Source organism: Oncorhynchus mykiss, chromosome 16 (assembly GCF_057628025.1).
Source record: "Oncorhynchus mykiss isolate SJ-2025 chromosome 16, ASM5762802v1, whole genome shotgun sequence".
NCBI lineage: Eukaryota > Metazoa > Chordata > Actinopteri > Salmoniformes > Salmonidae > Oncorhynchus > Oncorhynchus mykiss.
In genome coordinates this window covers 28,184,297-28,209,581 of record NC_143037.1, presented here as the reverse complement: position 1 = coordinate 28,209,581, position 25,285 = coordinate 28,184,297, and the positions used below count along the sequence as shown (strand labels likewise).

The 25,285-nt window shown below is 45.4% G+C and overlaps 1 protein-coding gene across 2 annotated transcripts in view; it reads left to right on the top strand.

Annotated features, from left to right (window-relative positions):
• si:ch211-180a12.2 (uncharacterized) overlaps window positions 1-12,960 on the top strand; it is a 70,241-nt gene extending 57,281 nt beyond the window's left edge. For both annotated transcript variants that reach the window (XM_036946698.2, XM_036946697.2), the window contains exons 12-13: window positions 64-336; window positions 12,609-12,960. In XM_036946698.2, the coding sequence (XP_036802593.2) occupies window positions 64-336; window positions 12,609-12,640 (305 nt within the window). In that variant the 3' untranslated portion in view covers window positions 12,641-12,960. The remainder of the gene's footprint in view (window positions 1-63; window positions 337-12,608) is intronic.
• Window positions 12,961-25,285: the final 12,325 nt, after the last annotated feature.

Genomic DNA, 25,285 nt, shown 5'->3' with positions numbered 1-25,285 from the left:
ATGCATTCACATTTTATCCAGTAAAGTGACTAAATATCTCTTTATATCTATTAATGTCTGTAGAAACAAAAGCTGCAGTCGCTGACCCCGAAACGGAAGGAATAGAGTACATTGACGAAAGAGACGGAGAGAACAACAACGTGGAAAGGAAGGTGACTCAGATGGAGGTGGAGGATGAGAGTAGGGAAGAGGAAGAAGAAGAAGGAGTGGAAACGTTGCACATAAACAGGGTGAACGTGAGAAAGGGGCCCAGAGGGGAGGAGAGAGCACAACTGAGAGTGAGCGTGGAGATCACCCACCCGGCCCTTAAGCTACCTGTGCACCGAACATGGACAGGTACTGTATTACACTGCTTATCCTATAAAATCATTCAAATGTAATATTTCTATACCATATCACATACAGGCCTATCCAATGAAACGTATACTATAACATTGCTATATGCTGTCAAAGTAACAGCATATATGAACTAAATGGTAACTTTAAAAGTAAAGTTGTTGGGCTTGCTTTAGCTCTTTACAAGTATTTTTGTGGTTATGGAAGAAGTTTAAAAAAATTTACTTTACTATTTAAAGCAAATCATACATATAGACAAAGTAAAATATTTGGTCTAATTATTTGATAATTATTTTGATAGACTACTTTATTTCTTTCGATTGTGTGGCAGTTAGATCGCAAAAATGGCTAAAAAACAGTTGATGTGTGTGAAAACTGATACAAGAAAGATACAGAACAAAGCGATCTTCTGTCAGCAGATGGGAATAAAAGGCAGGATCATGTGGACAACACTCTTAGGAAAGCAAAGCAACTCAATCATTCATGCTGTGGGTTTCAGATAAATAGATGCGCGATTTACTTTTGTGAAACGTTTAGTGTAAATTAAATTTGATTTTAGTTGAATGATGATGTAATGAAAATAGAGTTACGCTATTTGTGGAAAGAAATATGATGGTGCATCTAGTGATGGCAGCTCTTTAAAAGTATTTTTGTGGTAGTTGAAGAACTATGTAGAATAGGTTTGTACATTGCATTCGGAAAGTATTCAGACCCCTTGACTTTTTCCAGATTTTGTTACATTACAGCCTTGTTGTTTTTTTTCGTCATCAATCTACACACAACACCCCATAATGACAAAGCAAAATCATTCAAATAAAAACTGAAATATCACATTTACATAATGTGATTTACACCCTTTACTCAGTACTTTGTTGAAGCACCTTTGGCAGTTATTACAGCCTTGAGTCTTCTTGGGTATGACGCTACAAGTTGGCACGCCTGTATTTGGGGAGTTTCTCCCAGTCTTTCCTGCAGATCCTCTCAAGCTCTGTCAGTTTGGATGGAGAGCGTCACAGCACAGCGATTTTCAGTTCTCTCTAGAGATGTAAGATAGGATTCAAGTCCGGGCTCTGGCTGGGCCACTCAATGACATTCAGAGACTTGTCCCGAAGCCACTCCTGCGTTGTCTTGACTGTGCTTAGGGTCGTTGTCCTGTTGGAAGTTGAACCTTCTGGAGCTCTGTCAGAGTGACCATCGGGTTCTTGATCACTCCCCTGACCAAGACCCTTCTCCCCTGATTGCTCTGTTTGGCCTGGCAGCCAGCTCTAGGAAGAGTCTTGGTGGTTCCCAACTTCTTCCATTTCAGAATGATGGAGGCCACTGTGTTCATGGGGACCTTCAATACTTCAAGATACCCTTCCCCAGATCTGTGCCTCGACACAATTTTGAGACTCATAGCAAAGGATCTGAATCAAATCAAAGTTTATTTGTCACGTGCGCCGAATACAACAGGTGTACAGTGAAATGCTTACTTACAGGCTCTAACCAATAGTGCAAAAAAAGGTATTAGGTGAACAATAAGTAAGTAAAGAAATAAAAACAACAGTAGAAAGACAGTGAAAGACAGTAGCGAGGCTATATACAGTAGGGAAGCTATAAAAGTAGCGAGGCTACATACAGACACCGGTTAGTCAGGCTGATTGAGGTAGTATGTACATGTAGATATGGTTAAAGTGTCTATGCATATATGATGAACAGAGAGTATCAGTAGCGTTAAGAGGGGTTGGCGGGTGGCGGGACACAATGAAGATAGCCCGGTTAGCCAATGTGCGGGAGCACTGGTTGGTCGGGCCAATTGAGGTAGTATGTACATATGTACATGAATGTATAGTTAAAGTGACTATGCATATATAAACAGAGAGTAGCAGCAGCGTAAAAGAGGGGTTGGGGGGGCACACAATGCAAATAGTCCATTAAGCCATTTGATTACCTGTTCAGGACTCTATGGCTTGGTGGTAAAAACTGTTGAGAAGCCTTTTTGTTCTAGACTTGGCACTCCGGTACCGCTTGCCATGCGGTAGTAGAGAGAACAGTCTATGACTGGGGTGGCTGGGGTCTTTACAGCCTTCCTCTGACACCGCCTGGTGTAGAGGTCCTGGATGGCAGGCAGCTTAGCCCCAGTGACGTACTGGGCCGTATGCACTACCCTATGTAGTGCCTTGCGGTCAGAGGCCGAGCAATTTTCGTACCAGGCAGTGATGCAACCAGTCAGGATGCTCTCGATGTTGCAGCTGTAGAACCTTTTGAGGATCTCAGGAGATAGTAGATATGTAGATTGATGTGGACAATTGTTTAAATACATTTTAGGATAACGTAACAAAATGTGGAAAAAGTCAAGGGATCTGAATACTTTCCGAATGCACTGTATGTATAGCTACTGATATCTAGCTGTAGTTCTAGCTAATAAATACAATTTTCAGGATAACAGTCATCACTGAAAAGTACATTTCCTGAAGAAAATGTGGTGTGCTTGCTAGTGTGTTTTAAAGTATTTATGGTTTTGAAATAAGTTATAGTAGTTTTGGCAGATTATACTTGAAAAAGTAGGCAGATTAAAATATTGATTGATTGATATGATAGAATAGCCTGAACTTGTGGAAGTTGGTTTGGTGTCTCTAGCTTGAATGGTTCAAAGGTTACATTTAATCTTAGTGGGTATTATATGCTAATTTATGCACATTTAAGTAGTTTTAATTCATAGTGCAAACCAGAACTTGACCAGAGCTAGAGTGAAGCTAGTGCAGACTAGAGAAGTAGTTGTGGTCAGTAATTTTGTGGTTGTGGTCATTATTTGTGGTTTAGTCGTTGTGGTCAGTAGTTGTGGTAGTGGTCAGTTTTGTGGTTGTGGTCAATAGTTGTGTGGTTGTGATCATTATTTGTGTGGTTCAGTAGTTGCGTGTCTAGTAGTTATGTAGTTACAGTGCCTTGCGAAAGTATTCGGCCCCCTTGAACTTTGCGACCTTTTGCCACATTTCAGGCTTCAAACATAAAGATATAAAACTGTATTTTTTTGTGAAGAATCAACAAGTGGGACACAATCATGAAGTGGAACGACATTTATTGGATATTTCAAACTTTTTTAACAAATCAAAAACTGAAAAATTTGGCGTGCAAAATTATTCAGCCCCTTTACTTTCAGTGCAGCAAACTCTCTCCAGAAGTTCAGTGAGGATCTCTGAATGATCCAATGTTGACCTAAATGACTAATGATGATAAATACAATCCACCTGTGTGTAATCAAGTCTCCGTATAAATGCACCTGCACTGTGATAGTCTCAGAGGTCCGTTAAAAGCGCAGAGAGCATCATGAAGAACAAGGAACACACCAGGCAGGTCCGAGATACTGTTGTGAAGAAGTTTAAAGCCGGATTTGGATACAAAAAGATTTCCCAAGCTTTAAACATCCCAAGGAGCACTGTGCAAGCGATAATATTGAAATGGAAGGAGTATCAGACCACTGCAAATCTACCAAGACCTAGCCGTCCCTCTAAACTTTCAGCTCATACAAGGAGAAGACTGATCAGAGATGCAGCCAAGATGCCCATGATCACTCTGGATGAACTGCAGAGATCTACAGCTGAGGTGGGAGACTCTGTCCATAGGACAACAATCAGTCATATATTGCACAAATCTGGCCTTCATGGAAGAGTGGCAAGAAGAAAGCCATTTCTTAAAGATATCCATAAAAAGTGTTGTTTTAAAGTTTGCCACAAGACACCTGGGAGACACACCAAACATGTGGAAGAAGGTGCTCTGGTCAGATGAAACCAAAATTGAACTTTTTGGTGTCACACCCTGGTCGAAGTATTTTGTGTTTATCTTTATTTATTTGGTCAGGCCAGGGTGTGGCATGGGTTTTTGTAGGTGGTATGTATGGGGATTGTAGCTAGTGGGGTGTTCTAGCTAAGTCTATGGCTGTCTGAAGTGGTTCTCAATCAGAGGCAGGTGTTTATCGTTGTCTCTGATTGGGAACCATATTTAGGCAGCCATATTCTTTGAGTTTGTCGTGGGTGATTGTCCTTAGTGTCCTGATGTCATTGTTTCTGTGTTAGGATACACAAGTATAGGCTGTTTCGGTTTTCGTTAAGTTTATTGTTTTGGTAGTGTTTGTGTTTAGTGTGTTTCTTCATTAAACATGGATTGCAATAGACACGCCGCATTTTGGTCCTACTCTCCTTCACACCTAGAAAACCGTGACAGAATCACCCACCACAAAAGGACCAAGCAGCGTGTCAACAGGCAGGAGCAGCGCGAGGAGATGCGCAATAAGGATTTCTGGACATGGGAGGAAATCCTCGACGGGAGAGGACCCTGGGCTAAACCAGGGGAGTGTAGCCGCCCAAAGGTGCAGCGGGAGAAGAAACAACAGGAGCAGCCCAAAGAGGAGTACAGTATGGAGTATACGACTTGGGAGGAGATCGACAGGTGGGCGGCCGACCCAGGGAGAGTGCCGGAGCCCGCCTGGGATTCGATGGAGCAGTGCGCGGAAGGATATAGGAGAATGGAGTTTGCGAAGCAAGCAAGGCGGCGCGGACGGAGGCCCCATAGTCAGCCCCAAAAATTTATTGGGATGGGGGCTCAGGGAGAGTGTGGCAGAGTCAGGAGCCAGACCTGAGCCAACTCTCCCTGTTTATCGTGAGGAGCCAAGGAGGAGACCAGAACCAGAGCCGGTGTTGGAGGTGAGTGAAACAGAGACTGTGAAGGAGTTAATGGGGAAATTGGAGGAGAGAGAAATGAGGGAGTTGCTGTGTTGGTGCATTTTGCATAGAATTCGCCTGACGGAACGTGTCAGAGATTTGATGGCACCTGGGTTAGCGCTCCATACTCGTCCTGAGGTCCGTTTTAGTCGGCTGGTGAAGTTGGTTCCAGTCTCACGCATCACGCCTCCTGTGCCCATCCCTAGCCTTGCACGTCCTGTGCCAGCACTATGCATCAGGCCTACAGTGCGCCTCGCCTGTTCAGCGCAGCCAGAGCCTCTCTCATCTCATGCGCTATCGGAGTCTCCTGCCTGTTCAGCGCAGCCAGAGCTTTTCTCCTCTCCTGCGCTGCCGGAGTCTCCCGCCTGTTCAGCGCAGCCAGAGCCTCTCTTCTCTACTGCGCTATCGGAGTCTCCCGACTGTTCAGCGCAGCCAGAGCCTTTCTACTCTCCTGCGCTGCCGGAGTCTCCCGCCTGTTCAGCGCAGCCAGAGCCTTTCTGCTCTCCTGCGCTGCCGGAATCTCCCGCCTGTTCAGCGCAGCCAGAGCCTCTCTTCTCTACTGCGCTATCGGAGTCTCCTGCCTGTTCAGCGCAGCCAGAGCTTTTCTCCTCTCCTGCGCTGCCGGAGTCTCCCGCCTGTTCAGCGCAGCCAGAACTGCCAGTCTACATGAAGCAGCCAGAGCTGCCAGTCTGCAAGGAGCTGCCAGTCTGCAAGGAGCTGCCAGTCTGCAAGGAGCTGCCAGCCTGCAAGGAGCTGCCAGCCTGCAAGGAGCTGTCAGTCTGCATGGAGCTGCCAGTCTGCAAGGAGCCGCCAGAGCTGCCTGTCTGCAGGATGCCGCTAAAGCTGCCAGCCTGCAAGGAGCTGCCAGCCTGCAAGGAGCTGCCAGCCTGCAAGGAGCTGCCAGCCTGCAAGGAGCTGTCAGTCTGCATGGAGCAGCCTGAGCTGTCAGTCTGCATGGAGCAGCCTGAGCTGTCCGTCTGCATGAAGCAGCCCGAGCTGTCAGTTTGCAAGGAGCAGCCAGAGCTGTCAGTCTACATGAAGCAGCCAGAGCTGCCAGTCTGCAAGGAGCTGCCAGTCTGCAAGGAGCTGCCAGTCTGCAAGGAGCTGCCAGTCTGCAAGGAGCTGCCAGCCTGCAAGGAGCTGTCAGTCTGCATGGAGCTGCCAGTCTGCAAGGAGCCGCCAGAGCTGCCTGTCTGCAGGATGCCGCTAAAGCTGCCAGTCTGCAAGGAGCCGCCAGAGCTGCCAGTCTGCAAGGAGCCGCCAGAGCTGCCAGTTAGCATGGAGCAGCCAGGGCCGCCAGTCAGCATGGAGCAGCCAGTCAGCATGGAGCAGCCAGAGCTGCCAGTCGGCATGGAGCTGCCAGTCGGCATGGAGCTGCCAGTCAGTATGGAGCAGCCAGAGCCGCCAGTCAGCATGGAGCAGCCAGTCAGCATGGAGCAGCCAGAGCTGCCAGTCGACCAGACTCTCCCAGATCTGCTAGTCGACCAGACTCTCCCAGATCTGCCAGTCGACCAGACTCTTCCAGATCTGCCAGTCGACCAGACTCTTCCAGATCTGCCAGTCGACCAGACTCTTCCAGATCTGCCAGTCGACCAGACTCTTCCAGATCTGCCAGTCGACCAGACTCTTCCAGATCTGCCAGTCGACCAGACTCTTCCAGATCTGCCAGTCGGCCAGACTCTTCCAGATCTGCCAGCCGGCCAGGATCTGGTAGATTCATCAACCTGCCTGAGCTTCCCCTCAGTCCCGAGCTGCCTCAGTCCCGAGCTGCCCCTCAGTCCCGAGCTGCTCCTCAGTCCAGTGGGGTCTGGGTGAGGACTACTAGGCCATGGTCGGCAGCGAGGGTGGACTATCCAGGGACGCGAGGAGAGGGGACTAAGACATTGATTGAGTGGGGTCCACATCCCGCGCCGGAGCCGCCACCATGGACAGACGCCCACCCGGACCCTCCCTATTGTTTTGAGGTGCGTTCGGGAGTCCGCACCTTAGGGGGGGGGGTTCTGTCACACCCTGGTCGAAGTATTTTGTGTTTATCTTTATTTATTTGGTCAGGCCAGGGTGTGGCATGGGTTTTTGTAGGTGGTATGTATGGGGATTGTAGCTAGTGGGGTGTTCTAGCTAAGTCTATGGCTGTCTGAAGTGGTTCTCAATCAGAGGCAGGTGTTTATCGTTGTCTCTGATTGGGAACCATATTTAGGCAGCCATATTCTTTGAGTTTGTCGTGGGTGATTGTCCTTAGTGTCCTGATGTCATTGTTTCTGTGTTAGGATACACAAGTATAGGCTGTTTCGGTTTTCGTTAAGTTTATTGTTTTGGTAGTGTTTGTGTTTAGTGTGTTTCTTCATTAAACATGGATTGCAATAGACACGTCGCATTTTGGTCCGACTCTCCTTCACACCTAGAAAACCGTGACATTTGGCAACAATGCAAAACGTTATGTTTGGCGTAAAAGCAACACAGCTCATCACCCTGAACACACCATCCCCACTGTCAAACATGGTGGTGGCAGCATCATGGTTTGGGCCTGCTTTTCTTCAGCAGGGACAGGGAAGATGGTTCAAATTGATGGGAAGATGGATGGAGCAAAATACAGGACCATTCTGGAAGAAACCCTGATGGAGTCTGCAAAAGACCTGAGACTGGGACGGAGATTTGTCTTCCAACAAGACAATGATCCAAAACATAAAGCAAAATCTACAATGGAATGGTTCAAAAATTAACATATCCAGGTGTTAGAATGGCCAAGTCAAAGTCCAGACCTGAATCCAATCGAGAATCTGTGGAAAGAACTGAAAACTGCTGTTCACAAATGCTCTCCATCCAACCTCACTGAGCTCGAGCTGTTTTGCAAGGAGGAATGGGAAAAAATGTCAGTCTCTCGATGTGCAAAACTGATAGACATACCCCAAGCGACTTACAGCTGTAATCGCAGCAAAAGGTGGCGCTACAAAGTATTAACTTAAGGGGGCTGAATAATTTTGCACGGCCAATTTTTCAGTTTTTGATTTGTTAAAAAAGTTTGAAATATCCAATAAATGTCGTTCCACTTCATGATTGTGTCCCACTTGTTGTTGATTCTTCACAAAAAAATACAGTTTTATATCTTTATGTTTGAAGACTGAAATGTGGCAAAAGGTCGCAAAGTTCAAGGGGGCCGAATACTTTCGCAAGGCACTGTATGTCAGTAGTTATGTGATTGTGTTCAGTAAATGTGGTCAGAAGTTTTAGTAAGTAAGTGTGTGGTCAGTAGTTGTGTGGTTGTGGTCAGTAGCTGTGGTCAGTGTAATATTCATATGTGTAAACATACTGAATTGTAATTGGATGCATTTTACCGCCATATCATACTATGGTTAAGATCACCCAGATGGTTAGGTCATGGTCAGTTGATCATGGTTGGAGATACATGAACATTCCAGTTGTAGCTAGCTAATAAAGAGTTAAGAAATATCCTGTAGTACTGCATTTTATTATTTTGTGCAAAACAAGACAGTCAGTAGTTGTGGTCAATAGTATTGTGATTGTTGTTAGTAGTTGTGCTCAAAAAGTGTGTGGTTGGATGTCACGTGACCAACTGGCGTTATGGTTGCAGTCACTAGAGCGCTTCAAACCCAATACCTTTCTTTTCCATATTTTATTACATTATTAAGGAACTCTTAAAAAACAAACCCGACTGACAAACAATACCGACTACCCAAGGAGGCAAGAAAAACGGCGCTACTCTGAATTCGTCCCCTGTAGTTAAGCGTCAGAAGACAGCCCTCAGCACTGAAACTGAGGCCTTCATAGCTGGTGTGATTTCTGAGGCATTAGCCAAACAACAGAACTCTCTCAAGGATATGCTACAACAGGTGTTAGCTGAGGCGGTGGAACCACTCAACAGAAAACATCAAGACTTTTGCGGCTGTTGAAGCTCTTACAATCGACATTGAGAGAAGGATGAAAGTGATTGACAACCTGTCTGCTAAAGTGGACAATCTGCAAGCTGAAAATAGGGAAAGCAAATGGAAAATCAACGACTGTTCGTCACAACTGGAGAAGATGCAGCTCAAGATGGCTGAAATGGAGGACCGTTCACGTCGCTCAAATGTAAAATTAATATCTTTAAAAGGAGGAGACAAGACTGACGATCCCATCGAATTCCTACAGAGAATGAGCCCATCCATATCTCACAAGGTTGAGATTAGAAAGAGCCCATCGCACCTACTCGGGACCTGGGACTAGTAATGCTTCAGACAGACAAAGAATGCTGATCTTCAAGGTCCTCCGGTACATCGACTGCCAAGCCATTCTACAAGGAGCCAGAGCAGCAGAGCTCATTCACCACGCTGGTAATGTAATGCTGTGAGGAGGAAGACTCAACAACGGGGCCATGCAAGCACCAGGGAACCTATGGAATAAGTAAACTGGTCAGGAGGATTTATCCACTACTCCAAGGAGTTTTGACAAACATTTTATCTAACTACTTGGGATCATTATGAACTTTGACAATGGAGTATCAGCTTTCCAGCCAGCAGGGTGATTAGGACAGTAACTGGGACAGCTTGGGACAGGTAGCTAAGTAAGTCATCATCACAACTGTTAGCTAGCTAACTGATTATCTATTCAGTAGTGTTCAGTATTACCTAAATGTCGTTGAAAGTTTATCTAGTTTCTATAAAATAAAATTGTATTTTATAGCTAAGTTACGTTTACAACGTTCGTGTGATTACTTGTCTCATGTTGCTGTGACAACGACAGCATAGCTAGTGAAGTCAACTATCACCACTGAATTATTTAGCAAATTAGTTCTCCATTTTTGTGCTACGTTAAGGCTCAATCATTCAGTCAATTGAGCATTTCTTGCAAGATATTTAGGAAATGGAGTGAGACGTACAGGGGTATTTGGGGGGGTTTAGTGATAGACACCGCTGCGTTCAGTCATAGGTCTTAACATTGAGTGGAGAGGGAGGACTTTTGTGTCCTAACCTGTCAGGGAGGGGAGGGATTCTTTGTTTCAACTGTTTTGATACATTTGTCAGGGTTATTGGGGTGGAATGGCAATCTGAAGGGTTTTGTAATTTTATCCAACAATGGATATGTTTACAGTTTTTTTTTTTCTCAGGAATATCTGATATACAGTTCTTTAGTTGGAAACTAAATTGTCATTTTATAGTTATCATAAATTACTTTTCTCCCCTTTTATCCATCAAACTGGTATTCACATTACCACAGATGGATCATGGCTAATTTTGTGATAATTTCTTGTAATCTGAGGGGTTCTACTGAGCCAAATAAGCAAATGTCTTGACGTATTACATAGGAATAAAGTTGACATTACTCTATTGCAAGAGACATCTTTTAGAGGGTGATGTCCATTGACTTCAAAACAAATACGACAAACGGGCAGCTGTTTCCTTCCTTTAAATCTAAAGGGGTATTATTCTACATAATAATACCCCTTTAGATTTACACAATCTACCCCTTACAATTGAAAAAAGTGGAAATTATAAACAGGGCTGATTTACTAACATATGTTCCACTCTGTATGTGTTTAAATAGCATTTGTATCTATTTATGCTCCTATAACAAAGATTTTGTCCCTTCAGATTATACGCATATTATTGGAGCTGACATGAATGCTATTATTGATTCTTAGCTAGATAGATCTGGACCTTCTCATAGCTCATCACAAGTGATTGCTTCCAATGCACTTAAACCATTTCTTAAAGATCTTAGTTTTAGTAACTGTTGGAAATGTCATAATCCCAAAACTAAGGACTATACATGATTTTCTGCTAGATTTAAGACTTTCTCGAAAATGTACTGTTTTGTACTGTTTTAACATCTACTGATATTACAGGTAACATGGAATTACTGGCCATTCTATCTGATCATAATCCCATTCTTTGTCAATTAAAAATCTTACCAATGAATATGTGTGCACTGAGATGGAGGTTTAATAATACTTTACTACACAACTCTGATTTCATCTTCAAGTTTAGATCTTAAAAAAATTTTTTTTAAATAAGTTACCACTCAGTGGAGGACTCAACTATGGTATGGTTAGCTGTACAAGGTTTCATACGAGGAAACACTACACATCTTCCCTCTAATTTACAGAAATTAAGACTTTAGAAGATCAGTGAATTGGAAAATCATTGGGAAATGCTGGAAGACTCTTAAACAACCATTCAACAGAGAGAGAAATGTATCTAAAAAAAAACAAGTAGACTGGAACTTAATGACTTGTTGTGACGTAGAGCAGAATTCCTTATGCAGAGGGTGCGACAAAAATATTATTTTCAAGGGAGTAGGCCTAGCCACTTACTGGCGCTGCAGCTTAAACATGCTTTAACAAGCCCATCAATACAGCTGATCAGATCTCCTACTAAGGGACTATTATCTTATCCTACAGAAATAAATACAAATACAAGCATATTATTCAGATTTATACAGTTCCTCACGTAGCTTTGATACTTCTGCTTGTTCGGCAGTTCCTGGAGAACCTTACATTGCCCGAAATTTCTCAAGAAGAAACAGTTTTATTAGAGGAATCTGTCACTATCTCAACTGAAAGCTGCTCTTTTAAATATGAAGAAAGATAAAGTGCCTGGTATTGATGGAATTCCTCCTGAACTCATTCTCATTTTTGGGATGACCTAGGACCAGTTATTCTTGAATTGCTTAACATTGCTATTGAAAAAGGACAACTCCACAACGACATCAATACAGCTATTATATCCCTAATCCCTAAGAAAGGAGAAGACCTCACAAATTGTGCACATTTTCGGCCAATCAGTTTAATCGGAACAGAAATGAAGATGGATGCCAAAGTAGAGGAACATTTGGGAAACAATGTGCCAATGCAGTTACTAAAACAGCTGTATTGTTGGATTGGTAACAGATATTTTTTTTGTTACGACGACAGATTTGAATAACAGAAGTAGACGAAGATGTTCTGACCTCTACATTTTTGTTTAACTTGTTGGGAAAGTGGCCAAAATGCCAGTTGTTTATAAAAAGTTAGATGAAAATGTCTTTGACATTACTTCTGAGTTCAGATTTGAAAAGCAGATAAGTAGAGGAAGATTTTACATGTTCTAACCTTTTGTCTAAGAAGTAGTTGGCAAAGTGGTCAAAGTAGCTGATTTTGTGTTAAGAGTTGCATCATAGCATTTACATTGAATGGAATGTTGAAAGTGATGATGTCACAATGGGGCCTTTAGAATGCTGAGGAAATCCTAGGAAAAGTAAAAAGATATCTATGTTCTACAAGCACACTATTCCAGACCGATCTGCATGTCTTGACGTTTGAATGACGTTTCTAGCTTAAACAGTGTAGGAGGAATCACGTTCCAAAGAAAAATAAGAAGTGTGTCAAAGATTTCAAATGGGGGTTGTGCGTCACAAACCCCACTAATAATACATTGTAACTACAGTATAATAAGTCAGAAGTTTGTCAAAGATTTAAAGTTGGCGCTTTCGCAAGCCCCATTAATTAATATAATGCATCACAAGAAATACACTTAACTTATATGCAACATATAGTATATCACAGGACATAACTCTAACTCCTGTCTTTTTTTGTTGTTGCAGAGCCCAAGGAAGAGGTTTCATCTTCACTGTGAAGGGGGCCTACAAAATGTGTTTATTTTTTATAACATAGATATAAAATACTTATGGTATACGACTCCTCAGGATGTCACACTTTATCCTATAAGTAAGCATTTCACTGTTAGTCTACACCTATTATTTACAAAGCTTATGACAAATACATTTGATTTGATGCTTGTTCCTGCATAATGTCATTTGTAATTGTATGATTCATACATTTCATATTCAAGTCATATTTCGTTTCAGGTTCCGCACAACGTGTGTCGCATAATCTTCTAAAAACACATACATTTTTGAAAATGTAATTTTGTCAATAAAATCTTGGTTCACTTTTTGTGCAGAATCTCATTTAAGTTGGGGGGACAAAACAGTTCTATCTTCCTTTACACTGACATTGTACTGTGTTCTTTGTTTTTACATGGGGACAAAATGTGTGAGCCTGATGCGTTTCAAAAATAGACGTGGTTCTCTGTCTCTTGCTTTCACCTCAACCACAATTGAAACAAGGGGAGTGCATTTCACATGCCTTCACATTGCACATTTCACACACTTCTGCCTTGATCTCAGTGTTAATAGTTAAGTATTCACTTTTTAATTATTTATAATTATATTACTTATGTTCTGTGCAATGTCAATGCATAATCTGTATTATTGGGTTGGTTCTTGTGTAGCCAAAGCCACATTTAACATATTAATTTAGTTTACATTGTTTGCCCTTATAGATTTGGACTCTTATACAAAAAAGGAACAAGGTTATTGTCTTTTTATAGTCAAGCAGACATGGGTCAGTGAAAAAATGTTCCAATTGCCAGGTGATTAAGAATCCATGTGGTATAGCACTGTCTACAACTAATTTTGATATAATAATATAGTAATAGATTTAGACATAGTTTTAAAATATTAATATAGCCTACATTACAGCCGTACACTATCGATCCTATTGATCACGCTTCCCGCAATGATGCGCATGCAACGTGCCAAAATTAGTAATGCGTTCAGTTATCTTCTTCCTCATATGGATGTATACTGGACATCTCAGCCTCAAGAACAACATTTCTACAAGCTATTACCGAAATGCCCATTTTTAAATTTGCTCACGTTTGGACCGCTCATCAGAAAAGTTATTTGTAGGACAATTAATAGGCCTATTTTACAACTGACTAATGGGATTTTATGTTGTCTCTGCGTTTGACAAAATAATAAATACCAAGAAGTAGTTTACCTCAGATTCCAGTTTGATGTAGGCCTACTCTGATCTGAAGTTTATCATCTTATCGAAGAAGCCACTGAAACACCAAAATATGGACTCACCAGCAAGCCCCCTTTCTCATGCTGGGAGGACTTTCTGGACAGTTTGGGTGAGTTTATGCGCTGAAAAAAATTACTGAAGGACACCGTTTCTATAGCCTACAGAGAATGATATATTATGCACAATTGTCCATGGTACTAGCTTTTGTTACTATTACTGGGTCGTTCCACCAATTCTGTGCCTTTTGAGAAGTCTAACTTGGACCAAAAAAGTTTCACCTAATTTTAACATTCTACATTCTATCATAAAGAGCACAAGTTCAACTTTATGAAAAACATGTTTCCCGTCTCAAAATGTTAAATAAAAACGTACAAGTAAGTGTCTATTAACTAGAGTCGATTGACGGACCAGTGCGTTATAAAAAAAATACCCATCATAATCTGTCAGTTTTTTTTGCATTGGATGCATCTAAATCCACCACATCCGCCGATGTCGCACTTAGACATCTGAGGAAACCAGGCACCATCCTTATGGTGAAGCATGGTGGTGGCAGCATCATTACTGTGGGTATGTTTTTCGGCGGCAGGGACTTGGTGACTAGTCAGGATCGAGGGAAAGATGAACGGAGCAAAGTACAGAGAGATCCTTGATGAAAACCTGCTCCAGAGCGCTCAGGACCTCAAACTGGGGCGAAGGTTCACCTTCCAACAGGACAGCGACCTTAAGCACACAGCCAAGACAATACAGGAGTGTGTCATGTATTGTCATGTTGTGTCTTGTTTCTGTCCTTTCCCTTCACCCTGTCTCCCTCTGCTGGTCGTTATTAGGTTACCTTTTCTCCCCCTCTTTCCCCCAGCTGTTCCTTGTCTCCTCCTAACTACCTCGTCACCCCTTTTCCCACCTGTTCCCTTTTTCCCTCTGATTAGTCCTCTATATCTCTCTCTGTTTTTGTTTCTGTCTTTGTCGGATTCTTGTTTGTGTTATTCATGCCTGAACCAGACTATCGTCATGTTTGCTGCAACCTTGTCCTGTCCTGTCGGAATCTGCCGGTCCATCTGAGCCTACGTATGTTTTGTATTAAAGAAGCTCTGTTTACGTTAATTCGCTTTTGGGTCCTCATTCACGCACCGTAACAGAAGAATCCGACCAAGAATGGACCCAGCGACTTCGGATCCTCTCCACTCAGCCGTCGAGATCCAGGGAGCGATGCTAGGCAGACACGAGCAGGAATTGTCTGCTGCTCGACATGCCGTTGAGACCCTGGCCACCCAAGTCTCCAACCTCACAGAACAGGTTCACCATCTCCGCCTCGATCCACCGGCCACTTCCAGGGCTTTCGAATCTCCGGAGCCCAGAATCAATAACCCGCCGTGTTACTCTGGGGAGCCCACTGAATGCCGCTCGTTCCTCACCCAGTGTGATATTGTGTTTTCTCTCCAGCCCAACACTTACTCCAGGAGCACTGCTCGTGTCGCCTACGTCATATCTCTCCTTACTGGACGGGCTCGTGAGTGGGGCACGGCAATCTGGGAGGCAAGGGCTGAGTGTACTAACCAGTATCAGGACTTTAAGGAGGAGATGATACGGGTTTTTGATCGATCTGTTTTTGGGGAGGAGGCTTCCAGGGTCCTGTCTTCCCTATGTCAAGGTAATCGATCCATAACAGACTACTCTATTGAGTTTCGCACTCTTGCTGCCTCCAGTGGCTGGAACGAGCCGGCTTTGCTCGCTCGTTTTCTGGAGGGTCTCCGCGCAGAGGTAAAGGATGAGATTCTCTCCCGGGAGGTTCCTTCCAGCGTGGATTCCTTGATTGAACTCGCTATTCGCATTGAGCGATGGGTTGATCTTCGTCACCGAGCTTGTGGAAAGGAGCTCGCGTTCTCCGTTGCCCCCCTCTCCGCATCACTACCATCTTCCTCTGCCGGCTCGGGTGCTGAGCCTATGCAGCTGGGAGGTATCCGCATCTCGACTAAGGAGAGGGAACGGAGAATCACCAACCGCCTCTGTCTCTATTGCGGTTCTGCTGGTCATTTTGTCACTTCATGTCCAGTAAAAGCCAGAGCTCATCAGTAAGCGGAGGGCTACTGGTGAGCGCTACTACTCCTGTCTCTCCTTCAAGATCCTGCACTACCTTGTCGGTCCATCTACGCTGGACCGGTTCGTCAGCTTCCTGCAGTGCCTTAATAGACTCTGGGGCGGAGGGCTGTTTTATGGACGAGACCTGGGCTCGGGAACATGACATTCCTCTCAGACAGTTAAGGGAGTCCACGGCCTTGTTCGCCCTGGATGGTAGTCCTCTCCCCAGGATTCAGCGTGAGACGCTACCTTTAACCCTCACTGTTTCTGGTAATCATAGCGAAACCATTTCTTTTTTAATTTTTCGTTCACCTTTTACACCTGTTGTTTTGGGCCATCCCTGGCTAGTTTGTCATACTCCTTCTATTAATTGGTCTAGTAATTCTATCCTCTCCTGGAACGTCTCTTGTCATGTGAAATGTTTAATGTCTGCTATCCCTCCTGTTTCCTCTATCTCTTCTTCACAGGAGGAGCCTGGTGATTTGACAGGGGTGCCGGAGGAATATCACGATCTGCGCACGGTGTTCAGTCGGTCCAGGGCCACCTCTCTTCCTCCACACCGGTCGTATGATTGTAGTATTGATCTCCTTCCGGGAACCACTCCCCCCCGGGGTAGACTATACTCTCTGTCGGCTCCCGAACGTAAGGCTCTCGAAGATTATTTGTCTGTAGCTCTTGCCGCCGGTACCATAGTCCCCTCCTCCTCTCCCGCCGGAGCGGGGTTTTTTTTTGTTAAGAAGAAGGACGGGTCCCTGCACCCCTGCATAGATTATCGAGGGCTGAATGACATAACAGTGAAGAATCGTTATCCGCTTCCTCTTATGTCTTCAGCCTTCGAGATCCTGCAGGGAGCCAGGTTTTTCACTAAGTTGGACCTTCGTAACGCTTACCATCTCGTGCGCATCAGGGAGGGGGACGAGTGGAAGACGGCGTTTAACACTCCGTTAGGGCACTTTGAATACCGGGTTCTTCCTTTCGGCCTCGCTAACGCTCCAGCTGTCTTTCAGGCATTAGTCAATGATGTCCTGAGAGACATGCTGAACATCTTTGTTTTCGTTTACCTTGACGATATCCTGATTTTTTCACCGTCACTCCAGATTCATGTTCAGCACGTTCGACGTGTCCTCCAGCGCCTTTTAGAGAATTGTCTTTTTGTGAAGGCTGAGAAGTGCACTTTTCATGCCTCCTCCGTCACATTTCTCGGTTCTGTTATTTCCGCTGAAGGCATTAAGATGGATCCCGCTAAGGTCCAAGCTGTCATTGATTGGCCCGTCCCTAAGTCACGCGTCGAGCTGCAGCGCTTTCTCGGCTTCGCGAACTTCTATCGTCGTTTCATCCGTAATTTCGGTCAGGTGGCAGCTCCTCTCACAGCCCTTACTTCTGTCAAGACGTGCTTTAAGTGGTCCGTTTCCGCCCAGGGAGCTTTTGATCTCCTCAAGAATCGTTTTACATCCGCACCTATCCTTGTTACACCTGACGTCTCTAGACAGTTCGTTGTCGAGGTTGACGCGTCAGAGGTGGGCGTGGGAGCCATTCTTTCTCAGCGCTCCCTCTCTGACGACAAGGTCCACCCTTGCGCGTATTTTTCTCATCGCCTGTCGCCGTCGGAACGTAACTATGATGTGGGAAACCGCGAACTGCTCGCCATCCGCTTAGCCCTAGGCGAATGGCGACAGTGGTTGGAGGGGGCGACCGTTCCTTTTGTCGTTTGGACCGACCATAGGAACCTTGAGTACATCCGTTCTGCCAAACGACTTAATGCGCGTCAGGCACGCTGGGCGCTGTTTTTCGCTCGTTTCGAGTTCGTGATTTCTTATCGTCCGGGCTCTAAGAACACCAAGCCTGATGCTTTATCTCGTCTCTTCAGTTCTTCAGTAGCCTCCACTGACCCCGAGGGGATTCTCCCTGAGGGGCGTGTTGTCGGGTTGACTGTCTGGGGAATTGAGAGGCAGGTAAAGCAAGCACTCACTCACACTCCGTCGCCGCGCGCTTGTCCTAGGAACCTTCTTTTCGTTCCCGTTCCTACTCGTCTGGCCGTTCTTCAGTGGGCTCACTATGCCAAGTTAGCCGGCCACCCTGGCGTTCGGGGTACGCTTGCTTCCATTCGCCAGCGTTTTTGGTGGCCCACCCGGGAGCATGACACGCGTCGTTTCGTGGCTGCTTGTTCGGTCTGCGCGCAGACTAAGTCCGGTAACTCCCCTCCTGCCGGCCGTCTCAGGCCGCTTCCTATTCCCTCTCGACCGTGGTCTCACATCGCCTTAGATTTTGTCACCGGACTGCCTTCGTCAGCGGGGAAGACTGTTATTCTTACGGTTGTCGACAGGTTCTCTAAGGCGGCTCATTTTATTCCCCTTGCTAAGCTTCCTTCTGCTAAAGAGGGCACAAATCATCATCGAGAATGTTTTCAGAATTCATGGCCTTCCGTCAGACGTCGTTTCGGACAGAGGTCCGCAATTCACGTCTCAATTTTGGAGGGAGTTTTGCCGTTTGATTGGGGCTTCCGTCAGTCTCTCTTCCGGCTTTCACCCCCAGTCTAACGGTCAAGCAGAACGGGCCAATCAGACTATTGGTCGCATCTTACGCAGTCTTTCTTTTCGCAACCCTGCGTCTTGGTCAGAACAGCTCCCCTGGGCAGAATACGCCCACAACTCGCTTCCTTCGTCTGCGACCGGGCTATCTCCTTTTCAGAGTAGCCTCGGGTACCAGCCTCCGCTGTTCTCATCTCAGTTCGCCGAGTCCAGCGTCCCCTCCGCTCAGGCTTTTGTCCAACGTTGCGAGCGCACCTGGAAGAGGGTCAGGTCTGCACTTTGCCGTTATAGGGCGCAGACTGTGAGGGCTGCTAATAAGCGTAGAACTAAGAGTCCTAGATATTGTCGCGGTCAGAGAGTTTGGCTCTCCACTCAGAACCTTCCCCTTAAGACCGCTTCTCGCAAGTTGACCCCGCGGTTCATTGGTCCGTTCCGTATTTCTCAGATCATTAATCCTGTCGCAGTTCGACTTCTTCTTCCGCGATATCTTCGTTGCGTCCACCCGGTCTTCCATGTCTCCTGTGTCAAGCCCGTTCTTCGCGCCCCCGCTCGTCTTCCCCCCCCCCCCCATCCTTGTCGAGGGCGCACCCATCTACCGGGTCCGTAGGATTTTGGACATGCGTCCTCGGGGCCGTGGTCATCAGTACCTAGTAGATTGGGAGGGGTACGGTCCTGAGGAGAGGAGTTGGGTTCCCTCTCGGGACGTGCTGGACCGTGCGCTGATCGATGATTTCCTCCGTTGCCGCCAGGTTTCCTCCTCGAGTGCGCCAGGAGGCGCTCGGTGAGTGGGGGGGTACTGTCATGTATTGTCATGTTGTGTCTTGTTTCTGTCCTTTCCCTTCACCCTGTCTCCCTCTGCTGGTCGTTATTAGGTTACCTTTTCTCCCCCTCTTTCCCCCAGCTGTTCCTTGTCTCCTCCTAACTACCTCGTCACCCCTTTTCCCACCTGTTCCCTTTTTCCCTCTGATTAGTCCTCTATATCTCTCTCTGTTTTTGTTTCTGTCTTTGTCGGATTCTTGTTTGTGTTATTCATGCCTGAACCAGACTATCGTCATGTTTGCTGCAACCTTGTCCTGTCCTGTCGGAATCTGCCGGTCCATCTGAGCCTACGTATGTTTTGTATTAAAGAAGCTCTGTTTACGTTAATTCGCTTTTGGGTCCTCATTCACGCACCGTAACAGAGTGGCTTGGGGAAAAGTCTCTGAATGTCCTTGAACCCGATCGAACATCTCTGGAGAGACCTGAAAATAGCTGTGCAGCCAATCTCCCCATCCAACATGACAGAGCTTGAGAGGATCTGCAGAGAGCAATGGGAGAAACTTGTAACGTCATACCCAATAAGATTTGAGGCTGTAATCAATGCCAAATGTGCTTCAACAAAGTACTGAGTAAAGGGTCTGAATGCTTATGTGAATCTGATATATAATTAGCAAAAATTTCCCAAAACATGTTTTTGCTTTGTCATTATAAGGAATTGTGTATAGATTGATGAGGAAAAAAATGACAATCCATTTAAGAATAAGGCTGTAACATAACAGAATGTAGAAAAAGTCTAGGGGTCAACATAACAACATGTGGAAAAAGTCCAAGGGGTCTGAAAAAATATTTCGGAAAGTATTCAGACCCCTTGACTTTTTCCACATGTTGTTATGTTGTTATTATTATTCTAAAATTGATTAACTAAAACATTTCCCTCCTAAATCTACACACAATACCCCATAATGACAAAGTGAAAACAGAAATACCTGATGTACATAAGTATTCAGATCCTTTGCTATGAGACTCGAAATTGAGCTCAGGTGCATCCTGGTTCCATTGATCATCCTTGAGTGTTTCTACAACTTGATTGGAGTCCACCTGTGGTAAATTCAATTGATTGGACATGATTTGGAAAGGCACACACCTGTCTATATAAGGTCCCACAGTTGACAGTGCATGTCAGAGCAAATACCAAGCCATGAGGTCGAAGGAATTGCCAGTAGAGCTCTGAGACTTTTTATTGTTTATTTTATTTCCCCTTTATTTAACTAGGTAGGCCAGTTGAGAACAAGTTCTCATTTACAACTGCGACCTGGCCAAGATAAAGCAAAGCAGTTCGACACAAACAACAGAGTTACACATGGAAAAAACAAACGTACAGTCAATAACACAATAGAAAAAGTCTATATACAGTGTGTGCAAAGGAGGTAAGATTAGGGAGGTAAGGCAAAAAATAGGCTATAGTGGCAAAGTAATTACAATTTAGCAATTAAACACTGAAGTGATAGATGTACAGAAGATGAATGTGCAAGTAGAGATACTGGGGTGCAAAGGAGCAAAAATAAATAAATAACAAAATGGGGATGAGGTAGTTGGATGGCCTATTTACAGATGGGCTATGTACAGGTGCAATGATCTGTGCGCTGCTCTGACAGCTGATGCTTAAAGTTAGTGAGGGAGATATGAGTCTCCAGCTTCAGTGATTTTTGCAATTCGTTCCAGTCATTGGCAGCAGAGAAGTGGAAGGAAAGGCGGCCAAAGGAGGAATTGGCTTTGGGGGTGACCAGTGATGTATACCTGCTGGAGCGTGTGCCAAGGGTGGGTGCTGCTATGGTGACCAGTGAGCTGAGATAAGGCGGGGCTTTACCTAGCAAAGACTTATAGATGACCTGGAGCCCAGTGGGTTTGGAGACGAATATGAGCGAGGGCCAGTCAACGAGAGCATACAAGTCGCAGTGGTGGGTAGTATATGGGGCTTCAGTGACAAAACGGATGGCACTGTGATAGACTACATTCAGATTGCTGAATTGAGTGTTGGAGGCTATTTTGTAAATTACATTGCCAAAGTCAAGGATCGGTCGAATAGTCAGTTTTACGAGGGTATGTTTAGCAGCATGAATGAAGCCGACTTTGTTGCAAAATAGGAAGCTAATTCTAGATTTACTTTTGGATTGGAGATGCTTAATGTGAGTCTGCAAGGAGAGTTTACAGTCCAACCAGACACCTAGGTATTTGTCGTGGTCCACATATTCTAAGTTAGAACCGCCCAGAATAGTGATGCTAGACGAGTAGGCGTGAGAGCATGAATTTAGTTTTACTAGCATTTAAGAGCAGTTGGAGGCCACGGAAGGAGAGTTGTATGGCATTGAAGCTCGTCTGGAGGTTAGTTAACACAGTGTCCAAAGAAGGGCCAGAAGTATACAGAATGGTGTCGTCTGTGTAGAGGCGGATCAGAGAATCACCGGCAGCAAATGTGACATTGTTGTATACAGAGGAAAGAGTCGGCCCGAGAATTGAACACTGTGGCACCCCCATAGAGGTCGCCAGAGGTCCAGACAACAGACCCTCCGATTTGACACACTGAACTCTATCTTATAAGTAGTTGGTGAACCAGGCGAGGCAGTCATTTCAGAAACGAAGGCTGTTGAGTCTGCCGATAAGAATGTGGTGATTGACAGAGTCGAAAGCCTTGGCCAGGTCAATGAATACGGCTGCCCAGTATTGTCTTTTATCGATGCTGGTTATGATATCGTTTAGGACCTTGAGCGTGGCTGAGATGCACCCATGACCAGCTTGGAAACAAGATTATATAGTAGAGAAGGTAATCGGTGATCTGTTTGTTAACTTGGCTTTCAAAGACCTTAGACTTGGGCGAGTTGCTGTGGGGGGTGCAGGACTGTTGACCGGGGTAGGGGTAGCCAGGTGGAAAGCATGGCCAGCCGTAGAAAAATGCTTATTGAAATTCTCAATTATCGTGGATTTATCGGTGGTGACAGTGGTTCCTAGGCTCGGTGCAGTGGGCAGCTTGGAGGAGGTGCTCTTATTCTCCTTGGCCCTTACAGTTTCCCAGAACCTTTTGGTGTTTGTGCTACTGGATGCAAATTTCTGTTTGAAAAAACGAGCCTTTGCTTTCCTAACTGCCTGTGTATATTGGTTCCTAACTTCCCTGAAAAGTTGCATATCGCAGGGGCTTTTTGATGCTAATGCAGAACGCCACAGGATGTTTTTGTGCTGGTCAAGGGCAGTCAGTTCTGGAGTGAACCAAGGGCTATATCTGTTCCTGGTTCTACACTTTTTCAATGGGGCTTGCTTATTTAAGATGGTGAGGAAAGCACTTTTAAAGAATAACCCAGCATCCTCTACTGCCGGGATGAGTACAATATCCTTCCAGGATACCCAGGCCAGGTCCATTAGAAAGGCCTGCTCACTGAAGTGTTTTAGGAAGCGTTTGACAGTGATGAGGGGTGACCGCAGACCCATTACGGACACAGGCAATGAGTCAGTGATCGCTGAGATCCTGGTTGAAGACAGCAGAGGTGTATATCCTTCCTGTTTTGGCCCTGTCCGGGAGGGCATCGGATGGGGCCACAGTGTCTCCTGACCCCTCCTGTCTCAGCCTCCAGTATTTATGCTGCAGTAGTTTGTGTCGGGGGCTAGGGTCAGTTTGTTATATCTGGAGTACTTCTCCTGTCCTATCCGGTGTCCTGTCTGAATTTAAGTATGCTCTCTCTAATTCTCTCTTTCTTTCTCTCTCTCGAAGGACCTGAGCCCTAAGACCATGCCTCAGGACTACCTGACATGATGACTCCTTGCTGTCCCCAGTCCACCTGGCCGTGCTGCTGCTCCAGTTTCAACTGTTCTGCCTGTGATTATTATTATTTGACCATGCTGGTCATTTATGAACATTTGAACATCTTGGCCATGTTCTGTTATAATCTCCACCCGGCACAGCCAGAAGAGGACTGGCCACCCCACATAGCCTGGTTCCTCTCTAGGTTTCTTCCTAGGTTTTGGCCTTTCTAGGGAGTTTTTCCTAGCCACGGTGCTTCTACACCTATATTGCTTGCTGTTTGGAGTTTTAGGCTGGGTTTCTGTACAGCACTTTGAGATATCAGCTGATGTACGAAGGGCTATATAAAATACATTTGATTTGATTTAGAGGGCAGGTTGGTCAGGATGACATCTATGAGGGTGCCTGTGTTTACAGATTTGGGGTTGTACCTAGTAGGTTCATTGATCATTTGTGTGAGTTTGAGGGCATCTAGCTTAGATTGTATTACAGCCGGGGTGTTAAGAATGTCCCAGTTTAGGTCACCTAACAGCACAAGCTTTGAAGATAGATGGGGGACAATCAATTCACATATGGTGTCCAGGGAACAGTTGCGGGAAGAAGGTGGTCTATAACAAGTGGCAACGGTGGGAGACTTGTTTTTGGAAAGGTGGATTTTTAGAAGTAGAAGCTCAAATTATTTGGGCACAGACCTGGATAGTATGACAGAACTCTGCAGGCTCTCTCTGCAGTAGATTACAACTCTGCCCCCTTTGGCAGTTCATGGATAATCTTGGGGTCAAGATCAGCCTCACCATGGCAATCTAACGGGCAGGTGGCGAGGACGAACCAGGACACTCCTCCACCGGCTGACTCCCTTCCAGTTTGTTCTGGGTTATCAGCCGGCCCTGGCTCCGTTGGCTACAAGCCAGACCAACGCTTCTGCAGTGGGCGAGTGGTTCAGGCAAGCAGAAGAGGTATGGAATGATGCCCTTGTGATCCGCCATCAGAAAGAGCAAGCGGCTCACCACCGCAGTGAGGCTCCCGTGTTCCATCCTGATGTTGACGTCTGGCTCTCCACCAGGAACCTCCCGCTCTCTCTGCCCTGTAAGAAGTGGAGTTCCCGGTTTGTGGGGCCAGTCAAGGTCATACAGAGGGTCAACAAGGTAACATACAGATTACAACTCCCCACTAACTACCGTATCTCACCATGTTTTCCTTCTCAGGCCGGTGGTTCCTGGTCCTCTGGCTGATGCCGTCCACCATGACACACTTCCGCCTCCCTTAGACAATGAGGGGAGCCCTGCCTATGTCGTCAGATCACTCCTGGATTCCCAACGTCGTAGGGCTTGGCTCCAGTACCAGGTGGACTGGGAGGGGTGCAGTGCTGGGTTCCGGTGGACAACATTCTAGATCCCAACATCATCCGAGAATTCCACCTTCCGGCCCGCTCCCCACCCTCGGGGCTGTCCTCCTGGCCGACGTTGTCCTGTGGCTGGTGCTACGCAGGGGGATACTGTCATGTCTACTCCCTCTCCGGGGCGCAATTTCACCGGTCCTGGCAAATCGTCATTATGCACATTTGGCAACCCTCATTACGCACACCTGCACCCCATCATGAGGCACACCTGGATTCCATCACTACCCTGATTACTCCCCCTTTACCTAGCTCTCCCTAGAATCACTCTTCAGGCAGTATTGGTTATGTTTCCTTGTCAGACGTTTCTCTTGTTTTGTATTGTTCTATGTTCATTATTATTAAACTCGCTAACTGCACCTGCTTCCTGACACCCTACGTTGCCGTTACGCTGTGGGGTGTTTTGAGTGAGAAAGACTGAGGATAACCAACCAGAGGAGAGCCAACCACAGCCCCCTTCATTAACTACGCATTGTGCCAACAACATCAAAGAGCCATGCCAGACTATGAAGTTAGATGTTAGCCAGACAAGTGATTAACTACAATGGAAAGTAACTGTTTTTCTGGCTACAACATAACACAATTTGAAGTAATGTGGGGCAGACTCTCACAATAATTAAACATCATTGGGTGTGGATACAGTGAGAATGTGGATCTGAGCAAGTGTGATGTCAAACATTTTTATGGATATGTACAGTATGGAAATTATCATGGGAATTCTAACCAATAAGGAGAGTCTTTGTAGTTTCTTAAAACAATCATTTTAATATAAACTAATTATTGCAATAATGGAGCTGGTCAATGACCACCCATAGTTGATCGTTGAGAGCCCAATGATTCTGAGTTGGGTCTTGCCTTATA